Here is a 13965-nt window from a genome sequence, read left to right as displayed (position 1 = left end):
CAATTGCCTCACCAAAAAAAAAAAAAAAAAAAAAGGAGATGTTTGGAATTTTTCTTTCTTTTACCACTTTAGAGATTAATATCCTTCTTATGTCATAGAACAGATTGCTAAGGACATCCTCTTTCTAAAAAGCATGAATTTTTAAAAAATAAAATTAATTTCATCTGCTGTGAATAGCCTAAGTAACTTTCCTATTCCAGTTGACCCATTAAAACTTCTTTTAAAAAAATTAATAATCGGGGCAGCTAGGTGGCACAGTGGATAAAACACCAGCCCTGGATTCAGGAAGACCTGAGTTCAAATCCGGCCTCAGACACTTGACATTTACTAGCTGTGTGACTTTGGGCAAGTCACTTAACCCTCATTGCCCCACCAAAAGAAAAATGAATAATCAGTGTAGAAAAATGTCTTTTTTTGTTTTTTTTTTATAAATAGTATTTTATTTATTCTAACTACATGTAAAAATAGTCTTCAGCATTTATTCATTCATTCATTCATTTATTTTTTTGTGGGGCAATGAGGGTTAAGTGGCTTCCCCAGGGTTACACAGTAAGCGTCAAGTGTCTGAGGAGGCTAGATTTGAACTCAGGTCCTCCTGAATCGAGGACTTGTGCTTTATCCACTGCACCACCTAGCTGCCCTCTCAACATTTATTTTTTATAAGATTTTGAGTTTCAAATTTTTTCTCCCTCTTTTCCATTCCCCTTCCCCAAGACAGCAAGCAATCTGATACAGGTTATATGTGCGCAATCATGTAAACGAATTTCCACATTAATCATGTTGTGAAAGAAGAAACAGACCAAAAGGGAAAAGCCACAAAAATTTTTAAAAAGTGAAAATAGTATGCTTTGATCTTCATCCAGACTTCATTCTTCTTTTTCTGGATTTGGAGAGCATTTTCCATCATGAGTCTTTTGGAATTGTCTTGGATTGTATTGGATTGTATTGCTGTGAAGAGCTAAGTCTATCACAGTTGATCTTCACCCAATATTGCTGTAAGAGATGTCTTTTCAAAATGGCCTAATAAGTTCTTGGACCCCAGGTAAAGAACCTCAATTATTGGGCAAAGGACTCAAGTTATTCCTATTTCACCAACATAGAAAAATGAAGCAGAAAAAAAGTAAACAATTTCCCTTCTTGAGCTTTCGCTCTCTGCCTTGATAGTGTTGTAATCCATTGTGTCCATTAAATTTTAGGTCAAGGAGCAGGAATATATGGGATAGACTTCACACAGCTCCCATTCCAAATAATTACAAAATCCATAGAGTATCTGGGGATACTCTAGCAAAGGTTCAAAATATTTGTAGAGATGTAATTACAAAGCACCTCTTAAGTCTGAATACAGATCGAAGCATACTTTAAAAAAACACTATTTTTCTTGGGGTTTTTTTCCTGTGGTCTGTTTTCTTTCACAACATGACTAATATGGAAATATGTTTTGCATGACTGCACATGTATAACCTATATCAAATTGCTTGCCTTCTCATTGAGGGGGGAGGAGAGGAAGGTAGAGAATTTGGAACACAAATTTTTTTTTAAAACAGAGGTCAAGGGGCAGCTAGGTGGCGTAGTGGATAAAGCACCAGCCCTGGATTCAGGAGGACCTGAGTTCAAATTTGACCTCAGACACTTGATATTTACTAACTGTGTGACCTTGGGCAAGTCACAACCCCAATTGCCTCACCAAAAAACAAACAAAAAACACAGATGTTTAAAAAAATTAGAAAAAAATAAACTATTTGAAAGAAAACAAAACAAAAACAAAGTACTCCTTAAAGAAAGAGAATATAAATGACTAGAGGAATATTCTATATTCATGGCTGGGTCATGCTGTGCCAGAATAATGGAAGGGGGTTCATGTAGAGTAAAAATGAGAAGGATCTATCCAGCAAATAATTTTCTTTCCCACCCACCCATGGCTTCAGATCTACAGACATTCAACAGTTGTTTTTTTTTTTCTGTCTGTGAAATTTCCATTAGCCCCCATTTGATAGTTATCCATGTTCAGCTCCTAATGTGACTGAACTGCCATTGTTTCTGCTGCTATATATTGTCCATCCTGCCAGATAACGGCCTCATCACCAACTGGAGGCATCCTAGGAATAGTAGAATATATGCTTCTTTAGGGCAGGGGTCTTTCATTTGGGGGCATTTTTATCCCTTGAACCCCTGCCCCCAGCTTTGCTAGGAGCAGAGCCTGATAAATGTTGAATTGAATTTAATAGTATGGATATACCAGAAATAATAATGAGATATGGGAGACATAATGGGAAAATAGAAAGAGTTCATCTTTTAAGAACCTCTTTATTAGACCTATTTGTACAAAAATATTTATAGCAGCTCTTTTTGTGGTGGCTAAGAAATGGAAATCAAAGGAATGCCCATCCATTGGGGAAGGGCTAAAAAAGCTGTGGTATATGATGGTGATGGAATATTACTGGGGCTCTAAGAAATGACAAGCAGGATTATTTCAGAAAGGCCTGGAAAGGCATGTATGAACTGATGTATAGTGAAGTGAGCAGAACCAGGAGAATGTTGTGCACAGTGACAGCAATATTATTTGGTGAAGAACTGTGAATGACAACTATTCTCAGCAATACAATGATCCAAGACAATCCCAAAGGACTAATTATAAAGCATGCTATCCACCACCAAGAAAGAACTGATATTGATTGAACACAGACTGCAGCATGCCATTTTCCACTTTCATTTTTTTTCCTTTTAATCAAGTTTTCTTGAACAACAAAAAAAGAGAACCTCTTTAATCCAACCTTTCCATTTTACCATATGCTTCTATCTTTATTCGTCAGAGTACCTATCATGTTTTATGCTAGATGCTGGGGGGAAATGACGCCTGACCTCATAGTTTCCTATCTAGCAAGAGGAATTTGAAATATGTCCCTCCCTCTTTTCTTCCCTCCTTGCTTTTATAAGGGAAGGTTTTTGTATCACTTTTCAAAGGCTCTGTTTCCAGCATTTACAATGATTTGAATCAGATGGTTTAGCTTTGGGTTAATTTGCTACCACTCAAAGTCATGCCTGTTATTTTTTTCTTTATTTTACACCTTTCTTCCCTTTTTATCTTTCCCTTTTCCCTCCTCCTTTTTTCTCTTTTTTTTCCCCCTAAGGTACTCCTTTCCTCTTGCCCTCTGTATAAACCAAGAGAGGAAATGTGGTACATGACTATCTTTTATTCTGTCTAGATTATAGGATGCATCTAGTTACATGTCTCACCTATTTTTAAAATTATCTCCTTTGAGCTTCTGCAGTGTTAAAGTAAATAGAAGGGGGCAGCTAGGTGGTGCAGTGGATAGAGCACCAGCCCTGGAGTCAGGAGGACCTGAGTTCAAATTTGGCCTCAGACACTTAACACTTACTTACTAGCTGTGTGACTCTGGGCAAGTCACTTAACCCCAATTGCCTCACACACAAAAAAAGTAAGTAGATATTTCATTATTGGGGGAGGAAGTGTAGTAAGGTGTGGTGGAAAGAGAGCCGAGCTTGGACTTGACATTCCATGGGACTCTTACCAGCTCTGCACCAGTCTTGTGTCCGTAGGCAGGTCCCTAAGTCTTTCCAAACCTCAAGGTGTTCATCTCATCTGTGGACCTCGGGTTAAAGCCGTCCCCTGCCCCCCAATCTGGATGAAGCCACACTGATGAAACCATAGCCCCTTTGTAACATTAAAATGTCTGTGTGTGCTAATGGGAGAGAGCCAGAGGAAGGAGAGGCAGCCTTCCCTCCTTCTTGGTAACACTTGTATGGCCTTCAGGAAACAATGCCCCACTTTGTGTTATCTAACTCAAAGGAGCAACTCGCCTGGCAGAACTTTTGACCCAAGGAGGAGGGGGCCGGCCCTACGCCAGGTCTTTGGGAAGCAATATGAGGACCCAGGGGCTGTGCTGTTCCATTCCTCAAATTGAACCTGAATTTGTCCTTCTTGTTTCACTGAAGCCTGGCAAGGGACAGCCCTGCCATCCTGGAGGTGTGACGAGATATCTGGGGAGACAGGTCCTGCCTAGCTCTATCGGTGTGCTCTAGTGTCCTATTGGCTCCTGTCACTCTGGCTGGGGAGGCAGGCTCCCAACACGATCTGGGGTTTTGTGGGGTTTCCCAGGGCTGAGGCTACAGCTCGAGGCTACAGGCTGAGGCTCCCCAGCTGTCTCTCGGTGGTTTGTTGTGAATGGGTAACAGCCAATATAAATTTTGAGTCCTAACTCCTTCCTGGGTCCCTAGTTAAATCATTCTTCCTCCTTTCATTATGATCCTGTTTGTGAGGTTCTGGGGGAAAGACTAAAGGCAGAGGATAAAATATACCCTGACTTTGAAACCTAAATATAGGCAAAGTTTAAGGATTAAAAAAACACACACAAACAAACCAACCCAGAGAGGAGACTTGGCAGAAAAGTTTGGTGAAAACTATGGTATTCAATGCTTTTTTTTTTTTTTTTGGAAAGCTGAAATCAGAGCATGATTACATCATGTTGGCAGTAAACACACACCAGATAAATGGATGATATAAGATCATTTCATTCTCACTTGTGTTGGGGGCGAAGTGCCTAATGTGATGTGATGTTCCTCATTTGGAGATAAGTGAATTCATTTAAATGAGGCCATCATAGTGTTTCTAGAAAATAATATTTAGAATGGTTTTTTTTCTTTGACTCACAATGGATTTGTGATGTCGTACAGAACACTGGAGCCATTCACTGACTTTTTGATATAATTGCTCCCTTGTTCTCACAGTGAACAGGCAGATTGCTTTAAGATGACTTGTAATTAAAACACAACCTGGAATGTGTTTATGATAAGGACCTGTCACTTGCTGGAACCAGCAGCTTAGGGCAAAGATGTTCAATTTGTTTGCCTTATCTGACGTACCTGACTGAGCCTTATGGACAGTTAGAGGGCAGTTTGTCTGGCTTGAGCAGGGGATGAGCATTTATCATAAAGACAGTTCAGATTTCTGGCAGAAGAGGAAGTGTGTGCTAAGCCTTGTAAACACACTTGAGCTAGCCTCACCAGCAGTCCATTATCAGTTATTCCAGAGAGGATTAGCTAGTTTATGAATTAGCCAAGCCTTTGCCTCTCTTCTCTTTCTGTCTGTCTCTCTCTGTCTCAGTCTCCCTGTTTGCCTCTTCCTCTCTCCTCTCCCTTCCCCTCTTTCCCTCTCCTTCTCCTTCTCTTTTTCCTTCTTCCTGTCCTTCTCTCCCTCCCTTTTTTCCTCCCCCACCCCCTCTCTGCCTTCCTCCTTTAACAACAATATTTAACAATTTCTCCCAAAGAAGAATAATCAACATCAGATAATGGTTTACGGTTTTCAAAGTGCTTTCTTCACAGTTTCCGAGTGGTAGGTCTGATACAAGTTGTAGTATCCCAGTTTTACTTACAGGTGGACAAAATGAGGCCCACTGAAGTCAAGAACTTACCCAGGAAGTGGTCAAACAGGGCTTGGGACCTCAGTCTTTTTCCTCTGTGTCCAGTGTTATTTCCTTCCACAATGTCCCCCTGCCTCTTAACCTTCCAAGGCAAGAGAAAAGAAACACAAGTCAGTGAATTTCTTCCTTATTAGATCTGATCAGGAAAAACTCGTACCCATCAGCTAATGTGAGGATTCGAGATTATCTGAATTTTCAGCATCCGGTTTCAAGCAACCATAGTTATGTCATTAATTAGTCCACAAACATATATCAGTCAGTCAACGCTCATTTATTAAGCACCTACTATGTGTTAGGCACCGAGCTAAGCCCTGGGGATACAAAAAGAGGCTAAAGATAGTCACCACCCTCAAGGAGCTTGCCATCTAATCATTAAGTGGAATTTATAAGTAGTTGTAAAGATCTCACAGTTTAGACAAAGCTAACACATGAAACAATACAAAGTTAAATATAAAACTGTATGGTAGTAAAGTCATCCCTGAGTACTTCAGACCTTATTTTTCTCTCTCTTTTCTTTCTTTTTTCTTTTCTTTTCTTTTTTTTTTTTGGGGGGGGGGCAGGGCAATGAGGGTTAAGTGACTTGCCCAGAGTCACACAGCTAGTAAATATCAAGTGTCTGAGGTCAAATTTGAACTCAGGTCCTCCTGAATCCAGGGCCAGTGCTTTTATTCACTGTGTCACCTAGCTGCCCCTTCTCTTTTCTTTTTTAAAATTAAATCTCCACTCTGTTTATGTGGCAGTGGGCAAATCATTAACCTCCATTTGCAAAGGATGGTTTTTCATTGGGTGTACCTTATACTGGGCAGCTACGTGGTGCAGTGGATAGAGCATCAGGAAGACTCACCTTCATGAGTTCAAATCCAGCCTCGGACATTTACTGGCTGTATTACTGTGGGCAAGTTGCTTAACCCTGTTTACCTCAGTTTTCTCATCTATAAAATGAGCTGGGGAAGAAAATGGCAAACCACTCTAGTATGTTTGCCAAGAAAACCCTAAATGCAGTCACAAAGAGTCAGACAACAACCAAGTGCCCTGTGCTAATGAAATCATAATTCTGGGCCAAAAATAGTATGATAGAAATGATAAGTTTTCTAGGAGTAGAAAAGAAGAAAAGAGTAAGGAGAAAAAATAGATTTTTTATTGAAAAAAATAAAATTTAATTTAAAGAAGAAAAGAAGGAAGAGAAATAAGGACTGAAATAATCAAGGAAGACTTTAGGAAGGAGAGACTTGAGCCAGGCTTGAATGGGCAGGATTTGGTTTAAGTGGAGGAAGAGTCTGCAACCCATGTCAAATCAAGGAAGGGATCTTGACTAACAGTGAAAGGACTGACCTGGATTGGAAAGTCCTTCCATCTTAGGGAAGAGAGGGAAATAACTGGGCAGGATGACTGATGCTAGATGATGGAAGGCCTTGAAGGCCAGACAATAGAGCTGGGAAAAAAGGCTTTGAATAAGAGAATGACATACTACAAAGACACGTAAGAGATTAGTCCAGGAGCAAATTACGGATTGAATAAAAGCTGAAAGAAGCCAGAGGCACAGTGGCTGCTCCAGGGATCTTAGTTATAACACCTTTCATCAAGTCAGGATTGGGAGTCACTGAAGGATGACAGTGGTTGTAGGACTGAATAAAAGGAAAGGCCAGTGGACACAATCAAATTATGAACATTATAGCTTGAGCTGAAAGAGACCTTAGAGATCTTCTCACCCTAGCAGCATTTGCAGCTGAAATCCAACCTTCTCATTTTTCTCTCTCTTTTCTTTCTTTTTTTTTGGGGGGGGGGGGAGGGGGCCGGGCAATGAGGGTTAAGTGACTTGCCCAGGGTCACACAGCTAGTAAGTGTCAAGTGTCTGAGGTCACATTTGAACTCAGGTCCTCCTGAATCCAGGGCCGGTGCTTTTATCCACTGTGCCACCTAGCTGCCCCCTCTCTTTTCTTTTTTTAAATTAAATCTCCACTCTGTTTATGTGGCAGTGGGCAAATCATTAACCTCCATTTGCGAAGGATGGTTTTGCACTGGGTGTACTTTATACTGGGCAGCTAGGTGGTGCAGTAGATAGAGCATCAGGAAGACTCATCTGTACAGACAACTGTAGCCCAGAGAAATTAACTAATTATTCTATATTATTATAACTAATTATCACAAATAATTATATTGTTGATATTACAACTAATTATATTATAACTCATTATGAGTAATTATAATTCATCATGAATATTCTAATTATAATAATGACAAAATAATAGCTAGCATTTATATAGAGTTATAAGGTTTGCAAAGCATTTAACAAATATTTTCTCATTTTATTCTCACAACATCCTGGAAGGTAGATGTATTATTCTATTTACAGATGAGGAAATTGAAGCAGACAGAGGCTCAGGGATTTGCTCAGGTTTGTGCTAATAAACGTCTGGGGCAAGATTAGAATTCAGGGCATTCCTATCTCCAAATCCAGTGCTTTATCCATTGCACCTCCTAGCTGTCTCCATCTTTTACTATTAAAAAACACACTCTGGGGCAGCTAGGTGGCGCAGTGGATAAAGCACCGGCCCTGGATTCAGGAGTACCTGAGTTCAAATCCGGCCTCAGACACTTAACACTTACTAGCTGTGTGACCCTGGGCAAGTCACTTAACCCCAATTGCCTTACGAAAAAAAAAAAACACACTCTTTGATATGGGAGGTAGCTAGGTAGTGCAGTGTATAGAGCACTGTATTTGGAGCCGGGAAGACCTGCATCCAAGTCTAGTCTCAGACACTTACCAGTTGTGTGACCTTGGGCAAATCACCTCAACCTGTTTGCCTTGGTTTCTTCATCTGTAAAATGAGCTGGAAAAGGAAAGGGCAAATCACTCCAATATTTTTGCCAAGAAAACCCCAAATGGGGTCATGAAAAGTTGAACTTGATTGAAAAACTAAACAAACAAATTGATATTAGAGGATAGCCGCAATCCATGACTTCATGGAAGTAGGCAGTCCCCAGCTGTTACACAGTGTACATGTTTTCAGACTTTTTCAATGTATCAATAGGTTGTACTGATTTTTTTCCTCTTTAAAAAATACTATTTGTGGGGGCAGCTAGATGGCACAGTGGTTAAGCACCGGCCCTGGATTCAGGAGTACCTGAGTTCAAATCCGGCCTCAGACACTTGACACTTACTAGCTGTGTGACCCTGGGCAAGTCACTTTACCCCCGTTGCCTGCAAAAAAAAAAAAAATACTATTTGTTATCCAAAATGGTTCTCTGAAAAGGAGAAGGATACAGGGCATAGCTATGATTTAAAAAACTGAAGACATCAATAAAAACAAACCAAAAAACCACATACTCTTTGGCTGACAATGTCTGTTACTAGCATGAAAATGAAACTGGTGCTATTGATGTGTCTCTGTTTAGTTCCTCAGCTGTCTATATAAGAACGGGTCGACATCATCCAGCTATTATATTTAGAAGACAAGAGGAATCTGCCTTAACCCCACCATCATCTCTTCCCATGGAGGACTCAGGACTGCCTTCTTATGAACAAGCTGTGGCATTGACTGGAAAATATGATGTTCCCCCTCCTCCATATCCTGGGCCAGCAAGAGGGTTTAAGGTGTTTAAAAAGTCTATGTCGCTACCTTCTCACTAAATCCAATATCAATGCGGATGATGGATGTTTACTCCTAGAAGGTGCCATGACTCAGTTCTCCAATGGTTTAAAGGGCTGGCCATTTCACTTCTGTAAAGGTTATTAAGAACACATGACTTTCACGATGACTGTTCATTTGCTCCAGCTATATGGACTTTTATCTCTGACATCAGAATGAGTGAATTGGCTTTGTTTTTTGGGGGCAGTTATGAGGCAAGCACTGATTTAAATTTAGGAGTCTCCAGATCATCAGCCCAACTAGATTAGGCAAAAGATCACTAATTATAATGTTCTGAAGGAAGAGGAACATACCCACCACCACAGAAAGGGTTCTAAACTGGCTGTGTGGAGAACTGAACTAACATTAACACAAGAAGTTCTTTTGCTCCGGGTCATCTCGAGTCAAGATACTAAATATTTTGTCTCCAGTTTATTTTAACTCTTCAGCAAAGGAGATCTTGTAGAAAGTTTTAAAATCCCATGATGAATCACTGGCCATTAAAACATAAAAAGAATCTGATGGTTATTCTATATGAAGTAGCACACAATGTTCCTTCCAGATATTTGTACTTTGAGATTATATTAGCTATACAGTAGTGGGGAGAAGGGAAAAAAACCATCTTCATTTTTCTTCTGTTCAAATGACTGCTGCTGTTTTCAGATTTGAAGAGTGGAGGTACAGTAACACAAGGTTGCAGATCTGTTAGCTAGCTACTATAGTTCCCATTCTTTCCTACCACCAAAAAAAGGCTCAGTGACCAGGAGTCTCTAGATTCTCTATGAATCTGCTTGTCCCATGAGGAAATAGATGGATTCTGTCTACATGACTATGTTTGGTTCCTATGAGATTACTCAGGTTCAGAGTTTTATTCTAACTCATAATTAATAGTTTCATCCAGAAGGGATAATTTATTTACCCTCTCATTAATCTACGTTCTTGTTAAAGATGTGTACAATTTTGTTACCAGTGACCCTTTGCACCTCTGTGGTATGTTTTCTCAGGCATTAAGGCACACTTAAAACGATCATTCAACCCACATTTCCTAAAATCCTCTCTTCCATTGTCATTCTTTCTTTAGACTTAACAGAACTTGAACTCTCTATATATAGATGTATAGATGTATATATTTTCCCCCTGTGGGGTGAGATCAAACAATAGCATATTCCTGAGATGGGAAATAGAAGATTCTATTCCTTAAATATTTGTCAGTTATTATCTTATTTTTTTTGTTTTATATGATAATTTACAGTTTTGCTTGTTTTTTAATGGGGGGGGGAGGCCACAGTCCATGTCAATTTGATGGTGCATGCTAAACCAAAGTGGTACTGGTGGTTTAGACAATATGAATCATACATAAGTTGAAGGGTTTTGTATTCTTGGATAATAGGATCTTATTCAACATAGTCAAAAACAAGATCTTTGACGTTCTAAACTTCACAAAGCTTTGTACACTGGGCCCTTCCATTGTATGGCCCGCTTGTCAGTAACTTAGTTACAAACTCACAGAATGTCAGAGGCAGACATCTTACATCTTCCTCGTACAGAGAGGAAGGCACTGGCCTAATATCACCCAGCTCATACGTGGCAGAACCAGGAACTTCATGTTTAATTTTGGGAAAACTACACATTACTATCTACCAAAAATACTGTAAATTACTACCTTAAATACTACTCATTTTACATAACATTTTTTCTTGCATTAGTATAAAGACTTTTTGTAAAACTTACTTCTCTTCCACAACCTCTGTTTTCTGCCTTGGACAATGGATAAGCTAAGATAACAGATGTACCGCAGGGAGACCAAAATCTCCCAGAAAATTTGTGGCAGGACTGAAACGGATGCTTTTTTCCAAGCTCCCACCTTGCTAACAAGACCAATTACCTAATTGTATGTTAGTGAAAATTTGTCCCTATTTGAAAATGGTGATTAAAAGGTGCCTTCCCAGGGGGGTGGCTAGGTGGCACAGTGGATAAAGCACCAGCCCTTGAATTCAGGAGGACCTGAGTTCAAATTTGACCTCAGACACTTGACGCTTACTAGCTGTGTGACCCTGGGCAAGTCACTCAACTCTCATTGCCCCCCCCCCAAAGCAAAAAACACCCCCTCAAAAATGGTGTCTTTCCCCTAAATGACAGTTTTTCTTTGAAATGTTTTTGTGAGTCCTGGCCACTGACACACAAGCTGTACGTCCAAATTAGCTTCAGAATGTCCAACTCCCTCCCTGCTGTGTACAGTTGGCACTTATCACTTGCCATAAAACTTTGATATGAAATAAATGAATCTCTGATTCATCTTCAGAGGAACTGTGAAATCCATGGTGTTTGTAGAGTACCTCTGCAGTTCATGAGAAGAGGGAATACTCTAATTGACAAATGACTATATTAAATACAACATTTCAATAGTAACTTATTATAATTTTTAAATGGTACCCTATTACTTATTTTTATTCCTGGTTTTTGTTTTTGTTTTTGTTGTTGGTTAATATTAGCTATGAGTATCTCCATTATTTCAAAATGCCATCTCCTAGAGCTCCACTGAGCAGAAGATTTCACAAATAATTAGAGTAGGGTTGGGAGTTTTTGGTTTTGTTTTCATTTTAAATTAGAGGTTGAACGGAACGAAGGCTTTACTTCAGTCTAATTTGAAAGAGGCTGATAAATCATAGCAGGGAGATGGCTTCAGTGAGATGACTCTACCTGGCCAACCAAGTCCAGGAGATAAGTGATTCACTTTCAGAAAGAAAACCTCTTTTAAAAAAAAAAAAAGAAGTCTGTGTGTGGTATATTGGCTCTTTCAAGATATCTGTAAATTTCTAATAGAGAATATAAGAAACTCAAGCTTATTTAGAAAAGTTTAAATAAATAGCTGTTGTATCTTTATTTGTTATTGTGGTCTAACCTACCATTGTATTTGGGGACTGGGCTAGGGGAGGGTAGAGGAACCTGCGGGAGGTAGGGGAGAGGTTTAACCCCTTACCTGGGGTTCTTTCAGCCTGTCTAGTCTTTGAAATTCACAACAATGTATCCCCCTCCAATAAATTATGTGTGTATGTTTTTCATGTGAATAGAAAGTGAATTGTTTATGGTTCTCCGTGGCACACCAGCAGAACTAAAAAGATGAGTAACTCCTTGAATTGTTCCCCAAAACATTCCAGCTCATTCTTGCGTTTTTGACACGGGGCCTTCATTTCTTGGATGAGAAGTCACTTCCATGACTGTTTTTGCATCTTCATTGAATGTGAACTCATCTATTGTACCAAGTCATTAATTGAATATGAAACAATTCAGAAATGTGTGCTAATGTGTATGTGTAGAAATAGTATACATATGGCATGTACAGTTGATTCATTTTCTGAGGGATGTTTGTCATTTCTTTGGATAAAAAAATTTCCATGATGTTTGGCTGAGTTAAGTGGTATTATTTAGATCCTGCTGGATGAGTGGACCAAAGTCTATCTCTTCTAGGCACTAAGTCAGGCAGTCAAATAACATTTTAAGTGCCTGCCACATACAAAACCTTGGATAAGACAGTTCTGTTGGATGAAGGAACTCCCATGATGACAGGCAGTGACTAAGCTGGCATAACATGGAACAATAGGGGAAAAGACTGGACCTGTGATTTCATTGATGAGAGCTCCCCTAGGAGGAAAAACAGGAAACAGATTTACAAAATTGGATAATAGAGGGGGTGAGCTAATAATTACAATGAATTTAAACATTTTCAAAATGGTGGGTTTTTTAAAAAAATGACCCAAAATGTTACTCATTTTCTCCTCCAGAGACTGTATATGCTACATATTCAGATACTTTAATGAGGGTATTGAGTAATGTCCATACTACAGGTCAGTCATGTCAATAGAAAACTGAAGACTGATCTTAGTTATTGACTCTACCTCCTCTGTTCCCTGGGGGGTCAATTATTCCTCCAGCAGGATTTTGTTCCTACTTTTCAGGGAGCTTATTATTAGAAGAGAGAACCTAGGATGGGGGGTGGCGGTGGGAAGAGTAGAGTCTGATAATGGAAAAGCTTAGCTTTTGGTGACAATTATATTTAGTTTTTTAAAGTCAGAGGCTTCCACTGTGGGGCCTTTCTTCAAACCAGCCTAATGTTCTAAAGTCTTCCATTTAGGAGAAGGAGAGAGGGGAGAAGATTTAAATATCACATATTTAAAAATAAAACTTACAAAATGGCGACAAATCACCTACTGTGCACAAAACCAATTGTTAGAAAAACATTTTAGTTCTGAACCCATTTAGAATGGATCCATCTGCCATTTTTGGAAGACTGGGTTTCTACATCAGTGTAACTCGATGCTGTAGAAATTTAATTTGTATACTTTTTTCTAATGTAATAATGTGCTGTGCTATGTACTTCCTTCAAAAATTTCTGATCGTTTTTAAACATTTCTCTTTGGTTATGTAAGGCAGTCTGCCCAACAAGTATTAGTATTTTTATACACTAGAACAATCAACTTTTTAAAAAGCATGCCTTCTCTAAAGTCTTCATTGTATCATAAATCATCATTTCTTATTATGTACATTTTGTACCTGTCTAATAAACTCGATTTGTAATGGCATTTTATACTAAGTAAATATTTATTACTTATAGTAGTTTTAGTAGCATTATTTTGCTTTTCTATTCTTTGCCATTTAAAAAATATTTAGCATAAGTTATCGATTAAGTTTGAATATTGCACTCATCTTGAACTGTCTGCTGTGTACAACTTTAAATCAGCATGGTGAATACAGCTGGTTGAGGGGTGGGGACCTATTAAAAAGGTCTCTTTGAATGGTTCGGGAATTGAATATTGATTGAGGCATCATGTGTGGAGCTCAGGACTTGGCATTAGGAAGACTTAGATTTGGGGCAGCTAGGTGGTGCAGTGGATAGAGCA

General features: G+C 39.2%; 1 protein-coding gene across 1 annotated transcript in view; it reads left to right on the top strand.

Annotated features, from left to right (window-relative positions):
- Window positions 1-13551, top strand: part of PRRG4 (proline rich and Gla domain 4) — a 32260-nt gene extending 18709 nt beyond the window's left edge. Inside the window, exon 6 of the mRNA XM_043969815.1 lies at window positions 8835-13551. Within this exon, the coding sequence (XP_043825750.1) occupies window positions 8835-9069 (235 nt within the window). The 3' untranslated portion in view covers window positions 9070-13551. The remainder of the gene's footprint in view (window positions 1-8834) is intronic.
- The last annotated feature ends 414 nt before the right edge of the window (window positions 13552-13965 follow it).

Source organism: Dromiciops gliroides, chromosome 6 (assembly GCF_019393635.1).
Source record: "Dromiciops gliroides isolate mDroGli1 chromosome 6, mDroGli1.pri, whole genome shotgun sequence".
NCBI classification, from domain to species: Eukaryota; Metazoa; Chordata; class Mammalia; order Microbiotheria; family Microbiotheriidae; genus Dromiciops; species Dromiciops gliroides.
This window is presented reverse-complemented; position numbering and strand designations above follow the sequence as displayed.